The sequence below is a fragment of the Amblyraja radiata genome, chromosome 7, assembly GCF_010909765.2.
Source record: "Amblyraja radiata isolate CabotCenter1 chromosome 7, sAmbRad1.1.pri, whole genome shotgun sequence".
Classification (NCBI taxonomy): Eukaryota; Metazoa; Chordata; class Chondrichthyes; order Rajiformes; family Rajidae; genus Amblyraja; species Amblyraja radiata.
The window spans coordinates 45,856,448-45,876,748 of record NC_045962.1 but is presented as its reverse complement, the minus strand read 5'-3'; the positions used below and the strand labels follow the sequence as shown (position 1 = coordinate 45,876,748).

Genomic DNA, 20,301 nt, shown 5'->3' with positions numbered 1-20,301 from the left:
TGCCAAATAACATGGAGACACAAAGAACCACAGATGCTGTATTTCTGAACAAACCAAGTACTAACCCAAGCTACTATGGACTAATATAATTGAAGATGTTTACTTACTAGTGTTATCTGTGACTTGCATTTATCCTTCACACACCTAATATTAACAAGTTACTTATTTTTAATGCACGTGGAAACCGTGTGAGGACGAGCTGTCACTTTGTGCTAAAAATCATGAGGGGTGACAATTCATTTAAGGAACATTTTTTAATCTTGAAAATATTCCAATGTGATACATAAATCACCAGTAAGAACAATATAGTTGAATTTATGAATTCAGCATTTAAATCGTGTGATACTGGAACTAGGGTAGAAGATTTGCAATTTTCAAACAACCATTAAGAAGCATTTCTTTGGCCAAATTGGTTGTTAACGTGTTAAATCTTTTTGCTAGATATTCTTGTAAGTAATTAAAATTGCAATTCAAATTTTCAAGATGAAGTAGCAATTCATCTGGAATCTAGTCACATACAAGTCATACGAAATTACAGGAAAAGTAGGTGACAAGGGCATGGTTTGTATTTCCAGCCCCCCCTTTCAAACATCTGTGAACTGTTCCATTCCAACCTTCCAAAAATTTAGCATCCCCAGTATTTTGGTCTCTTCTCCAATTTACTTCATCCCACAATAGTACAAAGTACCAGAAACTGAGCTTTAAGTTGAGAGGGGCAAAGTTTAAAGGAGGTGTACAGGGTAAGTTTTATTTTACACAGAGGGTGGTCAGTGCCTAGAATCCTTTGCCAGAGATAATGGTTGAAGCAGATACGTTAGTGGGATTTAAAAGGCTTTTGGATAGGCATATGGATAAGCAGGGAATGGAGGGGATATGGGTATGTGCAGATGATAGTCTTGGCATCATGTTCAGTGCAAAGTTCATTTTCTACATTGAAAGTCAAGCAGAGAGCGTGCGAGCAGCCATTTTGAGAGGAGTATTCAATTAAAAAAATCAGCAGACATATACAAAGAAAACTTTTCTTATTGAATAGGCAGGCCATTTAATGAAGCAAGCCAATAAAAGGAAGGGAAGATTTGGCAGAGGGCCGCACCGAGGGTTAAGCGCAAAACTGAGGCGCTGGTTCAAGAGGCTTCGGAAAGAAGGGCTGAGGTGGCAAGCGGTGTTAGTGTCACAAGGTACACAAAAATGCTGGAGAAACTCAGCGGGTGCAGCAGCATCTATGGAGCGAAGGAAATAGGTAACATTTTGGGCCGAAACCCTTCTTCAGACTGAGTTTCAGACTTAGTTTCACGCCTGGTGGAAGAGTAGCAGCGGGAAGTTTCAAAATAAGCTGTTCGGAATAAATAAAGTAAGGATGCAGAATCATGTGCTGTAGCTGCATGATGTGGGAGCTTTTGGATCCCATTGTGGTTTTTCATGACCACACCCGCTGCTCGAGGAATTCAGGCTCAAATTGATGAGCTGAAATTTGAGCTTCAAAGACTGAGGGACATCTGGGACAGGGAGAATTACCTGGATGCTGTCACATCCAGTGAAAGAGGGTGTGGCTGCAAGTGAGGCAGGTAAGGGGATCAAATAGACAATGTTGGAGGACCTCCGCGATTGTCTAACAAGTCTGATATTATTGCTCCCTGTGCGGATGAGTGGGGGCCAAAGGAAAGAATGCAGCTCTCTAGGACTTTGGTTAGACCGCATTTGGAGTAATGCTTGCAGTTCTAGTTGCTCCATTGCAGGAAAGATTGGAGGCCTTGGAGACGTGCAGAGGTTTACCAGAATGCTGCCTGGATTAGAGGGTTTCAGATACAGGAAGAGCTTGGATTGTTTCCGCTGGAACGCCAGAGGTTGTGGGGGGACTTGATAGAAGTATATACAATGAGAAGCATAGATAGGGTAGACCAGTGGATCCCAACGTGGGGCGTACGCCCCACAGGGGGGCAATTTGATTTTTAAGGGGGGCATCAGGTAAACATATGTAGTTTATGTTTCAGATGTTATTTTGAGTAAATTCCATTTTCTGAGAATTATTTCTTTGTCTGCTCGTGCTAAAATATGGGGGGGAGGCATCAGGATTTTAGAGGTGATTAGGTGGGGCATGGCCAAAAAAAGGTTGGGAACCACTGGGGTAGACAGTCAGAACCTATTTCCCCAGGGTTGACATTTCAAAAACTAGAGTTTTTCAAAAACTTTTTTTTAAAAAATAAAAAATTTCAATAACTACAGAGAAAGGAAAGATTTAATGGAGATGTGCGTTTTTTCCCCACACAGTAGTTGGGCCTGGTCGGCATTGGCATGGGTAGCGGTGGCATTTTAGAGGCTTTTAGATAGGCACATTACAGTGCAGGGAATTTGCACTACCTGTGGTGCTTCTGAATGGAGATTGTAATCATGCAGAGTATAATTTGACTGGATAGCATACAAAGCTTTAACACCGTATTTCAATACACACAACAATAATAAACCAATAATAATATTTATAGAAAGGATTTGTGACATAGATGGTGAGGTTTGTTGTTTAAGACTAAAACTGATGTAGATAAGATCAAAAATCAGACAGAACAATGGCAAATGAAAATTAATCTAGACAAATTCAAGGTTTGGCTTTCCAAAATGCATCACATGGGGAGATACATGCAGAGAAAATGGTCGGGCTCTAAGGTGTGTTGATAAACAGACATTCCCTGGGACACAGGTACACAGAGGTTGTACCAAGTATTGACGCATGAAGGTCATATTTAATAATAAAATGAAAATTTTATTCCTGTACTCAAATCTTCTTTGTGCAAATGTGATTTGATTTCTTGATTGCTTGTTGTACCATTCATGTAAAATGTATGATTATACTTAAGACCAAACATCACAGCATGGCTTGGGAATATCTCCCTCCATGAGAAATTTCAGAGAATCGTGGACGCAGCCGAGACCATCACACAAACCTCCCTTCCACTGACCATTTGCACTTTACGATGCCTCAGCAAAGCCATCAACATAATCAAGGATGAGTCTCATCCCGGTTACTCCTGCTTCTCCCCTCTCCTATCACGCGAGAGGTATAGAAGTGTGAAAATGCACACCTCCAGATTCAGGGACAGTTTCCTCCCAGCTGTTATCAGGCAACGGAATCATCCTATCAACAACTAGAGAACGGTCCTGAGTTACTATCCACCTCACTGGAGACCCTCAGACTATCTTTCATCGGACTTTATCTTGCGCTTAACGTTATTCACTTTATAATGCATCTGTACACTGTGAATGGCAAAATTGTAATCATGTATAATCTTTCCGCAGACTGGTTAGCACGCGACAAAAAGGTTTTCACTGTACCTCGGTACACATGACAATAAACGAACCTAAAACTAAACAATATGCTATTCTATTTTCACACCATAGTGACATTTTTCATTTCCCCCCATATTACCCGTCACATTCTTGTCCACTTACCCAACGGTCTCTATTCTTTTGCAATGTCTCCCAGTCCTCACAGCTTGTATTCCCATATAGCCTTGCATTGTGAGCAAATATGAATATATTAGAGTCTGAAGAAGGGTCTCGACCCGAAACGTCGCCCATTCCTTCTCTCCAGAGATGCTGCCTCACCCGCTGAGTTACTCCAGCATTTTGTGTCTACCTTCGATTTAAACCAGCATCTGCAGTTCTTTCTTACACATGAATATATTACTCATTTATGTTATTGATTATAAATTACAAATACCTAGACCAAGCAGGTACTATTCACTAGGTAGACCAAAATGCTGGAGAAACTCAGCGGGTGAGGCAGCATCTATGGAGCGAAGGAAATAGGCGACGTTTCGGGTCGAGACCCTTCTTCAGACTGATGAGGTACTATTCACTGCTGTCTTAGAATCTAAAGTTTGTCCCCTGGAAAATGACCCAACTTTTTAAATAGTTTTTTAATCCATTAAATCATCCTCTGTCGTATGTAATCCAATTATGCATAATAAGCACACATGGCAACCATATCAAATGCTTCTTGAAAATTCCAAGTGCAATTTATTCCCTCTTGTTACATCTACACAAAAAAATCTCTGGCTAATTGATCAAACACAATTTCCCGTTCACAAATCAAAATACAAGCATATTGACATGCGAAATGCACCCTTACCAAATAACTAATAATACATTCTATGTACTGGCGACTAAAAACCATGTAAATTCAAAACAAATTCATGATAGAATATAAAAGCCAAGAGCAGTGTCTCCATTCATTAAGAAGGGTCTCGACACGAAACGTCACCCATTCCTTCTCTCCAAGGTGTTGCCTGTCCCGCTGAGTTACTCGAACATTTTGTGTTTATCTCCATTCATAAATCTATACAAAGATTGTGCATTGGTCACACATAACTGGGAAAGTTCCCAATTTTTACTTTTAGACTTTAGAGATACAGCATGGAAACAGGCCCTTCGGCCCACTAAATATGCACCGACCAGCAACTGCCCCGTACTAGCACAATCCTACACACTATGGACAATTTACGGAAGCCAATTAACCTACAAACCTGTACATCTTTGGAATGTGGGAGGAAACCAGAACACGCGGAAAAAATCCCTACGGTCACAGGGAGAACATATAAACTCCGTATAGACAGCACTCGCAGTCAGGATCGAACCCGGATCTCTGACGCTGCAAGGCAGCAACTCTATCGCTGTGCCACTCCACTGGCTGCTGTATAACATGTTGCAACATATTCTGTGACATCAATAACTACATCCGCATGTCCTTTAACCTCCCTCCAATCCAAGTAAAGCAAATACGTTTCATCTTTGAATCCACACAGCCAGTGGAAAAAATGACAAAGTGTAATACGAGTACTAAATGTCCACACTTCGAGGCTGCTGTTCAGAAAATTATGAGCCACAGTTGGTTTACATCTTGCAGGCAACCCGCCAGACCAACTATTTCATATCATAAGGTCATAAGGAATAGGAGTAGAATTAGGCCATTCGGCCCATCAAGTCTACTCCGCCATTCAATCATGGCTGATCTATCTCTCCCTCCTAACCCCATTCTCCTGTCATCCTCCCATAACCTCTGACACCTGTACTAATCATTCACTGCCACGGTTGAGATCAGGTTTGGAATACAACTGAAACGGCTTCTTGTCTGCAAAGTTCAATGCTTAGCAGTGGCCCAGGCCAACAAGAAGTCTATTTATACAATCTTTATTTTAGCTTGTGTAGATGAGTTTCAAATTGGGAAAGACAAAATGGATAATGTTTATCTACTGTAGTTGCCTATTGGGAAGAAAAGCCTCTTTTTACCCAATAAAGTTATCAGCTTTGGAAGATTACTTGGAAGTTGGGTTACCTATACGAAGGTCGTCTTGATAGTATTTCTCTACGCTTCTGCGAGTCCGTCATGCTATCCACAGATTCTTGGGAGTCCTCGCTTTCTGGTATAGCGGAAATCTGAAATAAAATCAGTTTTTAACTCACTTGGTTGTTTATTTTCAGTTTACAATTTAGCCACAAAATAAATAGTCTGGCAATAAAAGATTAACAGAAACTACCATCTACAGACCATAACATATACGTTTGTAAAACTCTGATTGACTAATGACATCCATCAGACATGCCTGTGTAAGTTGTAGCATGTGGCTGATCCAGAAACTTAAAAAGTAATGATTATGAATTGTTAGTTAATTGCAGTTTTAATAGCATGAAACGATAATAGAATGGCAACATTTTGGAATGCCAAAGGATATGTTTTGCCTCAAATTCTGAATTTCCCAATAAAAGAAAACAGCCTTTAATGACCATTATTAATGCAATTGAAAATTGTGCTCTAATTCCTTCATGGGGCTTTCTCGGTAACCTCCACTTGTCCTATGACACATGGATCTCCTTGCCAATATAATACCAGTCTCTTACTAATCTCCAATTATTTTTTACCCCATACCCACATTTCCCTCTCCCAAATTGGCCACCAAGAGCGTCATTAACCAATAGCCTGGTTATATTCATACTTAGGTTTACAGAGTAAGAAAGTTATTTTCGGGGATGAGCTATGACAAAGCAAGAGGAGCAAAGAAAAGCAGATCCAGTTTTGGTCTGAATGTCCCTCAACCTTCCTGATGGAGTCAAAATGAAAACAAAAGGTAATTGGTCTTAGAGTGAGGGACCTGAGTCAAAACCATAAGGGATCTTTTGAATTTTTTGAAGACAGTTGACAAGATTCCAAAAGGCCATTAGTGCACAAAATTTGGCCATTTTTGGTGATATGCTTTCAACCTGCAATGTTCACGGTATTTCCCCATTTACAGATGCAACTGGCACGCTGCGAATAACTGGCATTTCAGCATTATTTCAGATTTCCAGCATCTATTCTGTCTCTTTTTGAGGGTCAGAAAGAAGTAAAACGCCTCAATGATCAGTATTTTTATCTCAATACTTACATTTTAGTTTAGTTTAGTTTATTGTCACGTGTACTGAGGTACAGTGAAAAGCTTTTGTTTCCTGCTAACCGGTCAGCAGAAAGATAATACATGATTACAATCGAGCCATCCATTGTGCACAGATACATGATAAAGGGAATAACATGAATAGCGTTTAATGTAAGATAAAGTCCGATCAAAATTTTGTCCGGGGGTCCCCAATGAGGCAGATAGTAGCCCAGGACTGCTCTCTAGTTGTTGGTAGGATGGTTCAGTTGCCTGATAACAGTTGGGAAGAAATTGTCCCCAAATCTAGAGGTTTCACACTTCTATACCTGTTGCCCGATGGAAGAGGAGAGAAGACAGAGTGGCCACGGTGCGCATGTCCTTGATTATGCCGATGGTCTTGCCGTGGCAGTGCAAGGTGTAAATGAAGTCAATGGAAGGGAGGTTGGTTTGTGTGTGGTCTGGGCTGCATCCACAATTTCTTGTGGTCTTGGATAGAGCAGGTCACAAACCATGCTGTGATGCATCCGATAAAATGCATTTTCGCCACTTCCAATGGGATCCCACCACTAGCCACATTTTCGCATCTGTACCCCTTTCCTCAGAGACCGTTCCCTCCGCAACTCCATGGTTAACTCGTTCCTTCCCACCCAAACCACCCCCATCCCAGGTACTTTCCCCTGCAACCGCAGGAGATGCAACATCTGTCCCCATACCTCCCCCCTCGACTCCGTCCAAGGTCCCCGACAGTCTTTTCAGGTGAGGCAGAAGTTCACTTGTACCTCCTCCAACCTCATCTACTGTATCCGCTGTTCCGGGTGTGGACTCCTATATATTGGCGAGACCAAATGCAGGCTCGGCGATGGTTTCGCTGAACACCTCTGATCAGTCCGCCTAAACCTACCTGATCTCCCTTTACACTTTAACTCCCCGTCTTATTCCCACACTGACCTTTCTGTCCTGGGCCACCTCCATTGTCAGAGTGAGGCCCAGTGCAAATTGGAGGAACAACACTTCATATTTCGCTTGGGCAGCTTATACCCCAGCGGTATGAATATTGACTTCTTTAACTTCAAGTAACCTTTGCCTTCCCTCTCTCCATCCTACCCCCCATCCAAATTCTTCGACTAGTCTGACCGTCCTCATTTACATTTTATCACTGTTGGTTTTGTTGTTACCTTCTCCTAGCTAACAATAATCTATTCTACATTTTCCTTGATCTCCATCCCCGTTTTCACACCTTTCTTTACCATATCTCTGTATCTCCCACTCCCCTGAATCAATCTGAAGAATCGACCCAAAACCATCCATTCCGTCTATCAAGAGATGCTGTCTGTCCCACATGGGTTACTCCAGCATTTTGTGTCTATCTTCGATAAAATGCTTTCTATGGCGCATCTGTAGCAGTTGGGGTCCTTTCTTGGCCATTGCTTTAAAATTGGGTGGCCCAGGAAATGTTGCTGGTGATATTTACTCCTAAGAATTTGAAGCTTTCAAACATCTTAACTACTGTGCCGTCAATGCATACTGTATACGGCATCGCTTCCTGAAGTTGATCACTATCTCCTTTGTCATGCTGACAATGAGAGAAAGGTTGCTGTCTCGACACCAGGTCACGAGGTTCTCAATCTCATTCCTGTACTTCGTCTCATCAAAGTTTGAAATCTGGCCCACAACAGTGGTGACATCTGCAATGGGGTCGGAGAACACATCCTTGTGGAGCGCCAGTGTTGCGGATTATCGCAGAGGATGATTTCCTCACTGAATGGTGTTAAAAACAGAGCTGTAGTCTATGAATAAGAGTTTGATGTAGGTGTCTCCCTTATCCAGGTGTTCCAGGGATGAGTGCAGGGCCAAAGAGATGCAACCAAATTAGGCAAGGCAATGAAGGGTAATCCGGCAACAAACCTATAACAAAAAGGGTAACAGGAAAAGCAGCAGAGGGAAATAGGACGAGATGAGAGTGAACCAGTTGGGAGTGGGGAAGAGCAGGGTTGGGGCTGGAAAACAGGGTAAAAGAAAGAGGCCAAGATTTGGAAGCAAGTGGTGAACAAGGAAAGATGAGAAAGCAAGGAGAAGCTCTCCCTAAGCACCCACCACCTTCCCAGTTAGCAGGAGGAAAAAATTAGGACATAAAACTAATTTTTCAGAGTCACAAGAACCTGTAGAGTCTGGAATGGTGAGTCAAAACAACTGCTGGAGGATGTTAATGGATCAGGCAGCTTCTGTGGCTTGAAGGGTAGAAGATGCTTTGGGTCATGACCCTTCCATACGTTATCTGTCCATTTCCTTCTATAGATTCTGCTGACTTTCTCAGACTCAGCTTTCTTACCTGTTTCTTCCCCCCCCCCACTAAGCAGTACATACAAACATTTATCAAAATTATCCCAAAGCTTGTGGGTGTAACCACAATTAATTTATATGATTAGTGTCCATCGAGTGCAAGCAGGTGTATTGGTTTAATTTCTTATGGCCAATTCTGATGGCACACTGAATGCAATATTGGCTGGAATTGAGACGTTCAAGAGGGGACTTCATTGGAACAGATAGCATTCCACCTTTAGCAACGGCATTCAGTCAAACAACAACATGCTGGAAATGCCCTCGAGCGTTCAACATTCAACACAATATTCCCCTATTTATGCCTTTAACTCATCCCATGTCACACACCATTTATAAAAAAACTCAATGAAAATCTCTCATGTATTGAAGGCATTATGCAGTTTCTTTTTAAATGAAGAAAGGATTCACAATCCAAGTGTGAAACGCAACAGTATCTCATGATACATATTTTCTGTGTCCAATTAACTATGAGATGAGAATATTTTTTATATCTTGGGCAGATTGTGTTTACTCCATCAATATAAATCACTTAATATGACTTTTATGAAGGCTCTTTCTCTTCAAGGAGCAGAACTTAAAAATGTGTCAAACAGCAGGAGGCTATTCCCCCTCCAAATCCTTAAATAGCTGGTCATTAATAAACGAATGCTATGCTCTTGTAGTTAATAAATTTAAGGATTTAAGGATCCTCCGTCAAGGATTTGGAGATGACAGCGGATTTTAAAAATCGGACAGAAAAATATAATTAACATTCAATACAAATATAATTTCAATTAATATTCTTAAACCAAGGCAGGCAAACTCTGAACAAAACGGAGGTGAATTACTGTTTGAACAGTGCTGATTAACACTACTCATTCTGTCTGTTCAACTAATTAATTTAGAATGTTTATATAATCCAACCTTGCTGTGCTAACAATTTCCTCGTATTCACACTTTCTTATATATATAGAGACAACTGGGTATTTAAATATCATAGTGGTCAATATATGAACATACAAGTTAGAACAGGAGGCCCTTTGAGCCTGCCCTCCCATTCAATAATACCATGATTGATCAGACAATGAACTCAACACTGAATACCGGCCTACCACAGTAACACATCACCTTTTGATTATCAAAGAACAATCACCTTCTGCCGTACAAATATTTCAGTCTGCTTCTGCTACCCTTTGGTGTAAATGAATTTTTGCTTTACATCTTAAATGGGCACTTTATTTTTAAACAGTAGATTCTCCCACATTCCACCCAGACATCTGGATCATACAAAAACCTAGCACCTAGACTGACACATCTTAGCGCCGATGGATTTGAAGCAACAAAACTAAATAGAAAGGAGAAAGGAATAGTATAATAACAACGCGTTCAAATAAATTATGGTAGAAGCAGTTCATGTGGTGTATAAACTAGAATTCCCTCAAGTTAAATTGGTCATTTTTGTACGGTGGAGTGTGATGAATATTGCACCCAGTGCTGTGCTAGTTCTCCAATGCCAGCTTTGTTGTAAATAATTGTATTGGCAGATGGCATTAATAAAACTATAATTATGGTAGAGGTAATGCAGGTAGTTATTTTCAATTTTGTGAAAAGATTAGGGTACAGAAAATGCTGTTGGTTAGATGTACAGATACATTATTCCAATGCAACACCTTTCACCTCTTTGCTATCGGTCTGTGACCTCATGCATGGTGAAAGTGAAGCCCAATACAAGCTTGAGGAACAGCACATCTTTTTCCAGCTGGGCAAGTTACAGCCTTCTGGAAGCAAAATTGAATTTTATGACTTCAAGTAACTTGATTACTCAGAAGCAAATATCAACGTTTTGGCACCAGTCCTAATTCGGGATCTCTACCCAAAACATCAATTTTTTGCTTCATATTACAGCATCTGCAGTTTGTGTCTTCATTTTACTACCACTTTTATCTTCTGCCTCTCTCACACTCTTCCAAATGTGCCACGGTCTGCAATTTTTCTCTATCTTTCACAGGATTCACTTTCTCAACCCATGGTTCTTCGTGTTTCTGACCTACATAAAGGATCGAAACTTACCCGCTTTCAGACCCCTGATGATGTGCAGGGGCACCACGTCAAGTTCCAAAGCAGGGTCTCAGCCTGAAACAATAGGTGCAGGAGTAGCCATACGGCACTTCAAGCCAGCACCGCCATTCCATGTGATCATGGCTGATCATCCACAATCAGTACCCCGTTCCTGCCTTCTCCCCATATCCCCTGACTCCACCATCTTCAAGAGCCCTGAAAGTTTCCAGAGAACCGGCCTCCACTGCCCTCTGAGGCAGAGAATTCCAGACTCACAACTCTCTGTGTGAAAAAGTGTTTCCTCATCTCCGTTCTAAATGGCTTACCCCTTATTCTTAAACTGTGGCCCCTGGTTCTTGATTCCCCCAACATCGGGAACATGTTTCCTGCCTCTAGCGTGTCCAACCCCTTAATAATCTTATATGTTTCAAAACATGCCCTCTCATCCTTCTAAATTCCAGAGTATACAAGCCCAGCTGCTCCATTCTCTTAGCATATGATAATCCCGCCACCCCGGGAATTAACCTTGTGAGCCTACGCTGCACTCCCTCATAGGCTCCAAAGCCACACTCAGCAAAATCAATAACCCCACTCTCACCATCGACGGCACCACTGTCTCCCCATCTCCCCAGGCCCGCAACCTTGGCGTGATCTTTGATTCCACCCTCTCCCTTGAGCCTCACATCCGCCATGTCATTAAAACCCCCTTCTTTCATCTCCGCAACATCGCCAAACTCAGACCCTCTCTCACACCGCCTGCTGCTGAAAGACTCATCCATGCCTTCATCTCCTCCCGACTGGACTATTGCAACTCACTTCTCCTTGGCATCAGCTCCACCTACATCAACCGACTCCAACTGGGCCAGAACGCAGCCGCCCGACTCATCACCCACACCAAATCCTGGCATCACATCACTCCAGTCCTCAAAAAACTTCACTGGCTTCCCATCTCCCACCGGATCACCTACAAAATCCTGGTCCTCACCTACAAAGCCCTCCACCATCTGGCCCCCACATATCTCATTGACCTCCTCTCCCCCTACCAACCCTCACGGTCCCTCAGATCCACATCAGCCGGTCTCCTCTCCATCCACAAGTCCAACCTCCGCAGTTTTGGGGACAGAGCCTTCTCCAGGGCAGCTCCCAGGCTCTGGAACTCCCTCCCCCAACTGATCCGCAATTCCGTGTCCCTCCCCATCTTCCAGTCCCGCCTCAAGACCCATCTCTTCACCTCTGCCTATCCTTAGCCCCACGTCCCCGTCCCTTTTCATCTGTGCATTAATTGCCTCATGCTGTGTTTTGTATTGAATTCTGTCTTTACTTTGTGTACTAGTCATGTCTCTACTATTTATTTCATTCCCCTTACATGTTTTTCCTATACATGCTCAATTTTTGTAAGGTGTCCTTGAGACTCTTGAAAGGCGCCCATAAATAAAATGTATTATTAATAGCAAGAATGTCCTTCCTCAAATTTGGAGACCAAAACTGCACACAATACTCCAGGTCTAGTCTCACTATGACCCTGTACAACTGCAGAAGGACCTCCTTGCTCCTATACTTAACTCCTCTTGTTATGAAGGCCAACATGCCATTCACTTTCTTCACTGCCTGCTGTACCTGCATGCTTACTTTCATTGACTGATGAACAAGGACTCACAGATCCCCTTTTCCAAACTTGACACCATTTAGAAAATAATCCTCCTTCCTGTTTTTCCTGTTTTTGCTACCAAAGTGGATAACCTCACATTTATCACCATTAAACTGCATCTGCCATGCATCTGCCCATTCACCCAACCTGTCCAAGTCACCCTGCATTCTCATAGCATCCTCCTCACAGTTCACACTGCCACCGAGCTTTGTCATCTGCAAATTTGCTAATCTTACTTGTAATCCCTTCATCTAAATAATTAATATATATTGTAAATAGCTGCTTCCACAAATGCTGCTCGACCAACTGAGTTCTCTCTCCGTTTGGGCTTGTCCTGCTGGCTTTTGTAACATGTACATTCTTTTGTCTACGTTCTCACCCTCGAACTGCTCCCAATACTCATTGAGCAGATAGCCGTGTTTATGTCATCCCCATGGTTCGCAGGTTTTATTCTATCAGAGATATTCCCCCCATCCCAACCACTTCACAGCTTTATAAGCTTCTTTTGTTTCCTTTTATTATTTTATTTCAGTTCTGACAAAGTGTCTCTCTCGGACCTGAAACATTGACTGCTTTTCTTTCCATAGACGTGAGCTGATCTTTTCAATATTTCCAGCATTTTCGGTTTTGGTTTAAAATGTGTTAAGCCTGGCTGGGAGTCAACTTTATAACAAGATGGTTAATTTTGCACTGAAATATCACAAATCTTCACGGTAAAGTCCCAGTATAAAAGGAAAGATCATCATCTGATTTAACTGAATGGTCTCATGACATATTTTCCATTTACAGAAAGTTATTAAACATCTAGTTTGACTAAACAGTTACAGATCCTTAGGATCAAGTACAATAGATACAGGAATGTAATTCCTGTGAAATTTTGTACAATGGTCAAGGTTCAGAAATTGAAGTCAATACTTAGATTTTGATACATGTGTTTTCAAATAGATAATCAAATAATCTGCGTTACATTAATTTGAGAACACAGACGAGTTAATATTTCCATGCTTTATGACATTAAAAGTCGCCATTCAGCCCATCAAACTCATGAGGTCCCAGAGCACTTCCCACAATTATAGGGAACTACATTCAATGAGCCAATGGAATAGAAGCATACTGTTACATAACAATGACATTGAGAAAAACGTTACTAGTTATTTCTGAAGACAAGAAAGCTATGCCAATTGAAAGATTTAAGGAGATGGAATCCAAGGAAAATAAATTTAAACGTATATTCAACCAATAAAATATAATTAAAGCTTTACGTTAAATAAAACTTCATATAAGACAACACATTCGCCTCTTTCAACATTCTGCAAAAGCTCTTAAAAATATGAGGGCTCCTGCTGACTTCAGTAACACCAATAAGAGCAGCGAAAACAAAGGGGGAAATCTGATGGTCACTTCTGGTCTATACTAATAAATTTATCATAAAGATTTCTCTAAAATGTGATAAATCAGCTAACATGGACAAAGCACAACCAGAAACCTCTAAAACAACCAAGTGATCTCAATAAAGGAAATGAAAACTGAGAATTTATTGACACACATAAAAATACTCTTTCCATGATTTAATTCCCTACAACCTATCGCGCAAAAAACTCTCCCAAGAAAATAATTTATGTTTGAATATGGGCAACATATTGAACAAAATCCAATTCTTTGCACATTAAGTATTTGTTATATTTTGAGTCAGTACACTTAGATCACAAAGAACATTGCTATTATCGTAATACTTACGTGAACAGTCTGGACATGAGGCGATTGTATAACTGATGACTGAGCTGCTTGGATGACTCCTTGGACTTGAACAGTCTGGCCATTAGGCAACTGCACTAAAGTTACTGTTGCGCTGTTGCTCGTTGACTGGATCCCAGGCATGGTTACCTGCAAATATGTACAACAAAACTTGATTAATGTACTCTGTTGAATCAATTTAAATATTCTATATTCCTACATAAACACGCTCAATGCACTGAAATACAAAAAATGTTACGAGACATTTTTTTCCAAAAAAGATGCACTCATTTGCCATTTTGCTTTGCAACAAAATAATGCTTCACCAATAGCCTAATAGCAAAAAAAGAGACAAAATGCAGGAGTAAAAATGGGTCAGACAACATCCCGGGAAAACATACACAGGTGATGTTTCGGGTCAGGACCCTTCTTCAGACTAATGGAGGGAGGGGGGGTGGGAAGAAAGCTTGAAGAGAAGAGGGGCAGGACAAAGCGAGGCAGGTAATAGGTGAACACAGGTGAGGAGGGATTTTGATAGGCAGATGGTTTACAAAGGGCAGAGATGAGGGGGAGGGTCATAGGGGAGAAAGGATAGGGTTAAATATTCATACATTTGGATGGTAAGCTACCCACATGGAATATGAGATGCTGATCCTCCAGTTTGCATGTGGCCTCAATCTGGCAATGAAGGTGGCCCAGGACAGTAAGATCAGTATGGGAATGGTAAGGGGAGTTAAAATGGTGAGCAACCAGGAGATCCATTAGGCCTTGGCAGACAAACATGGTCAACAAGTCTATGCTTGGTCTCACCGATGCACAGGAGGCCACATCTGGAACACCGGATGCAGAAGATGAGGATAGAAGAGGTGTACATGAATCTCTGCCTCACGTGGAAGGACTGTTGGGGTCCCTGGAAGGAGGCGAGGGAGGAGGAATAGAGACAGGTGTCACATCGTCTGCTGTTGCAGGGAAAGTACCTGGGAGAGGTGGTTTGGATGGGAAGGAATGAGCGAACCAAGGAGTCATGGAGGGAGTGGTGTCTGCTGATGGTGGAAAGGGATGGAGATGGGAAGCTACAACTGATGGTGGGATCACATTGGAGGTAATGGAAATGTCGAAAGATGACGTGTTGGATACGGAGGTTGGCGGAATGAAGCCAGGTCCAGGGAATCTCTATCTTTGTTTCTTCTAATCCATCTGTGACAGCAGAGAAAACCATGTTTACTAAAGAGGACATCTCGGATGTTCTTGAATGGAAAGCCTCATCTTACGAGCAGAACCCAAGAGGTTTTATAAATACGTAAGGAGGAAAAGGGTAACTAGAGAAAGAGTGGGACCCCTCAGGAATCAAAGCAGTCAACTCTGTGTGGAGCCACAGGAGATGGGGCAATGTCCTCAATGAGTATTTCTCCTCTGTATTTACTGAGGAGAAAAACAGGAGGACGGAGGAACTTGGGGCAGTCAATGGAAGTATCTTGAGAGCAGTCAGTGTTATGGTCGAAGAGATGCTGAAGACGTGTATGTGTATGTGTGTGAAGGTAGACAAATCTCTGTGGCCAGATCATATATATCCGAGGACATTGTGGGAAACTAGAGAGAAAATTGCGGGAGCCCTGGTTGAAATTTACGAGTCGTCTTTAAATACAGAAGAGGTGCCGGAAGACTGGAGGGTGGCAAATGTTGTGCCTTTATTCAAGAAGGGCTGCAGGGAAAAAGCTGGGAACTATAGGCCAATGAGCTTAACATCTGTAGTTGGAAAGTTACTAGAGGGTAATCTGAGTGATAGTATATACAGGCATTTAGACGGACAAGGGCTGATTAAGGAGTCATCATGGTTTTTGTCCGTGGGAGGTCGCGTCTCACAAATCTGATTGCATTTTTTGAAGACATAACTACAAGGTCGATGAAGGCAGAGATGTAGATATTGTATACATGGACTTCAAGAAAGCATTCAACAAGGTTCCTTATGGTAGGCTGCTCTGGAAGGTTAGATCGCATGGGATCCAAGGAGAGATAGCTGAATGGATAGAAAATTGGCTTCATGGAAGGAAGCAGAAGGTGATGGTGGAAGATTGCTTCTTGGACTAGAGGCCTGTGATTATTGGTGTGCCTCAGGGTTCGGTGCTGGGCCTGTTACTGTTTGTCATCTATATCATTGATTTGGATGAGATACACACGATTAGCAAGTTTGCAGATACAAAAATGGGTGGTTTTGCAGATATTGAAGATGGCTGTGAAAAATTGCAGCAGGATCTTGATCAATTGGCCAAATGGGCTGTGGAATGTTTGATGGAATTAAATGTAGAAAAATGTGAGGTGCTGCATTTTGGGAAGTCTAACATGGGCAGGACCTACACAGTGAATGTTGGGGCTCTGGGTAGTGTTGTAGAGCAGAGGGATCTAGGAATACAGGTGCATAGCTGCCTGATGGTGTAGTCGCAGGGTGGTCAAAAAGGCTTGGCTCATTGGCTTTCATCAGAGTATTGAGTATAGGTTGGGAGGTCATGTTGCAGTTGTATAAGATATTGGTGAGGCCACATTTAGAGTATTGTTTTCAGTTCTGGGCACCATGTTATAGGAAAGATGTCTAGCTGGAAAGCGTACAGAGAAGATTTACGAGGATGTTGCCATGTGTAGAGGGTCTGAGCTAAAGGCAGAAGTCGAGTAGGCTGGGACTATTCCTTGGAGAGCAGTAGGATGAGGGGTGAGCTTATAGAGGTGTATAAGATTATGGGAGGAATAGGTCGGGTAGATGCACAGAGTCTCTTGCCCAAAGTAGGTGAACTGAGGACCAGAGGACATAGGTTTAAGGTGAAAGGGAAAAGATTTAATAGGAACCTGAAGGGTAACTTTTTCACACAAGGGGAGAGAGGTGTCTGAGATAGTCCAGATAAATTTGAGGGCAGGGTGGAAGTTATTGGTAATGTTAATGAAATCAACGAGTTATGCACTGATGCAGGAGGCAGAGCCTCTGCAGTCATCGATGTACCAGAGAAAGAGTTGGGGGATGGTGCCAGTGTACACCTGGTACAAGGACTGTTCAACATAACTGACAAAAGACAGGCAGAGCTGGGTCTATGTGAGTGCAATGGATACACCTTTAACTTGGAGAACTTGCATCTTGTACTAATACATTATTTCTTTGTATTGTTTTGTGCACACATGTGTAGTGTGCAAAGTGCACGAGCAATGCGTGGAATTTGTTTGTCTATCCGCCTGTGATCCTGCTACAAGCAGGATTTTCATTATACTTCTACCTCAACATGTTTGTAAATGACAATAAACTCCACTTAATAATGTGTAGGAAGGAACTGTAGATGCTGGTTTACACTGAAGATAGACACAAAATACTGGAGTAACTCAGCCGGACATGCAGCATCTCTGGATGGAAGGAATGTCCCCGAGCCTCTCCATCCTCCACTCATTTTTGTTCATCCTATTAATGATTCAAATTTAAATGCTCAAATTTAAATGCTTAAATGATCAAATTCCTCCATGGCGTCTACTTTGTAAATTACATAACCACACACTTTACATACAAATAAAAAACACTGTGCTCTTCCTTCCCTGATCTATTTATGTAGAGATCGGGGTGTCATCAACAAGTCTAACATCTATTGCACGTCTCTAATTGTGTTTGAGAAGATGATGTAAACTACTTTCTTGAACTTCTGTTATCCTAGTGGTGAGGATATTCATTCAATGCTGTTGATGAAATTCCAGATTAAATCCAACAACAATGAAGAACCACCAATATATTTCCAAGTCAGGATGGAAAAGAACATCCAGATGATGGCGAATCTCTGCCTTTGTTCTTCCTGGCGGCAGAGGTAGCAGGTTTGGAGATGCTATCAAAGCAACCCAAATGAGCATTAGTGTTTTTAGCAGATGACATACACCACAGCCACTGTACATCAGTGATGGAGAGAATAAATGTTTGGGTTGGTTAACGGGATGCCAATCAAGTGAACTGTTTTTGAACCTCAAGTCATTAGCACTATACTCATCCAGGTAAATAGAGAGTATTTCATCATGCTCCTGATTTGTGCCTCACTGATGGTAGAAAGACTTAGACACAGCATGAAGCAAGTTCTTTATTGCACATACCCTCCCATCACTTGCTTTTTTGACTGTTTGTGTATCTAGCCTGTTTGAGTTTTTTGACAAAGGCAAACGTAGAGCGATAACAATAGTCTGGCTGTATTACTACCTTTGAATGTCATTGGGTAGGTTGTTTTCTTGAGGATGGCCATTACCTGGTACTTTTGTGCGACTAATTTTATCTACTAGATTTCAGCCCATAGCTGAATGTTGTTCATGCATTACATGTGGACATGGATGGCTTCATATAAGGAGTTGAGAATGAAATTGAACACTGCAAGTATTTCTACTTCCCACCTCATGATGGAGGAAGGTTGTTGAAGCAACTGACTGGTGTTTTGTCAAGATCACCACCATGAGCATCACCTGCAGTGATGTCCTGTGACTTCCAACAATCATAATCATATTTTATTAGCCAAGTATGTTTTGCAACATACGATGAATTTGATTTGCCATATAGTCATACCAATAAAAAACAACAAGACACACAAAATACATTTTAACATAAACATCCACCACATTGACTCCTCCACATTCCTCTGCGATGGAAGGCAAAAAAAAAGTTAAATCTCTTCCCTTCTTTGTTCTCCCGCGGTCGAGGGCCTCGATCCTTCAGTTGACGGGACGATCTTGGCTTCCGTAGCTGGCGGTCGGCCCCTCCGCGTCGGGGCGATCAAGCTCCCACATCCGGGGGATCCCAGCTCCTCCGCGCCGGAAGGCAAGGGATTGCAAGCTCCAATGGTAAGTCCACGGCCCCGCGGTGGGGCTCAAAGTCAGTCTCGCGCAAGGCCTCCAGCTCCATGATGTTAGGCCACAGAGCGACCGGAGATACGATCCGGAAAACAATCGCATCTCTGGCAAGGTAAGAGATTGAAAAAAGGTTTCCCCTGATCACCCCCCACATAAAACAAACCAGAGAACATTAACACAAACTTTTTAAATCTTTTGGTGATGCACAAGATGAGCCTTTGGAATGTTTTCATTTTAACTTTAGATTTACCAGGGTGCTTCGGTTGGTCATATTCTGCCACAATAACAAGGGCTATCACTCACTTTACATGTGGAATTCAATTCTTTATCCATGTTTGAAACAAGGCCGGATGTCAGGAGATGAGTGGCCCTGGCAAAACCTGCTCACTAAAGCCAATTTGGTTTACTGGTGAGAAAATTCCTCTTGGCAATGGCTTGGCAGTGAAGGTTGATTTGAAAATAATTAAGCAGATTAGATTAGATTAGTCCTGCACTTTTGAGAATGGGACACATCTGGACAATTGTCTACATTTTTGTATTTATTGTAACGAGTGGAACAGCCTGGTTTAGAGATGCAGTTGGGTTTGGAGTATTGCAATTTCTCAATAGTATGTGGAGGAATCAAACTGACTGATGGCCGACTGACTTCTGTGGTGAGGCATGGTTTAAAATGCTTTAGCCTTTTCTTTAGCATGCACTTGCCAGGGCCTGCCAAGATTTGAGAATGGGGTTATTCTGGGAATTGCCACCTCCCAGGAGCTGTTAATTGTCTATCTTCTTGTGGTGTGGTGTGGTGTGGTAGGACTTCAGCTTTTAGTTTAGAGATACAATGCTGAAACAGGTCCTTCAGCCCAGCTTTGAGCTGACAAATTGATTCTGACATTTTCACATTTATGGTGCCACAAAACAGTGGAGGGTATTCTTGGTATGAAGCCATCACAATTTCCACAAATATATACAGTGGTTACTTCTACCAGTTCTGTCATGGACAGATGTAGCTGCCACAGATAATTAGCAAGGACAAACATGGTTGTTCCTTTATTTCCGTTGCTTCGCTATCAGCCACAGACCTCGCCTGGCATAATATCAATCACGACAGCCAGCATGGTCTGTGGAGCTGTTTCCCACCCACTCTTGGTGTTGGACACTGAAATCCCCCACCAAGAGCGCATTCTGCACTTTTACTAGTGTCATGACTCCCTACATTTTTCAACTGATTCAACAACAGAGGGAGGATGGCATGGAGTAATCCAGGTTTCTAGATTACTGTCTGGTAACTCTACTGCTGCA

General features: G+C 42.1%; 1 protein-coding gene across 3 annotated transcripts in view; it reads right to left on the bottom strand.

Annotated features, from left to right (window-relative positions):
• creb1 (cAMP responsive element binding protein 1) overlaps positions 1–20,301 on the bottom strand; it is a 69,834-nt gene that overhangs the window by 12,403 nt on the left and 37,130 nt on the right. For all 3 annotated transcript variants that reach the window (XM_033024358.1, XM_033024357.1, XM_033024359.1), the window contains 2 exons: positions 14,164–14,310; positions 5,327–5,427 (listed from right to left, as the gene is read on the bottom strand). In XM_033024358.1, the coding sequence (XP_032880249.1) occupies positions 5,327–5,427; positions 14,164–14,304 (242 nt within the window). In that variant the 5' untranslated portion in view covers positions 14,305–14,310. The remainder of the gene's footprint in view (positions 1–5,326; positions 5,428–14,163; positions 14,311–20,301) is intronic.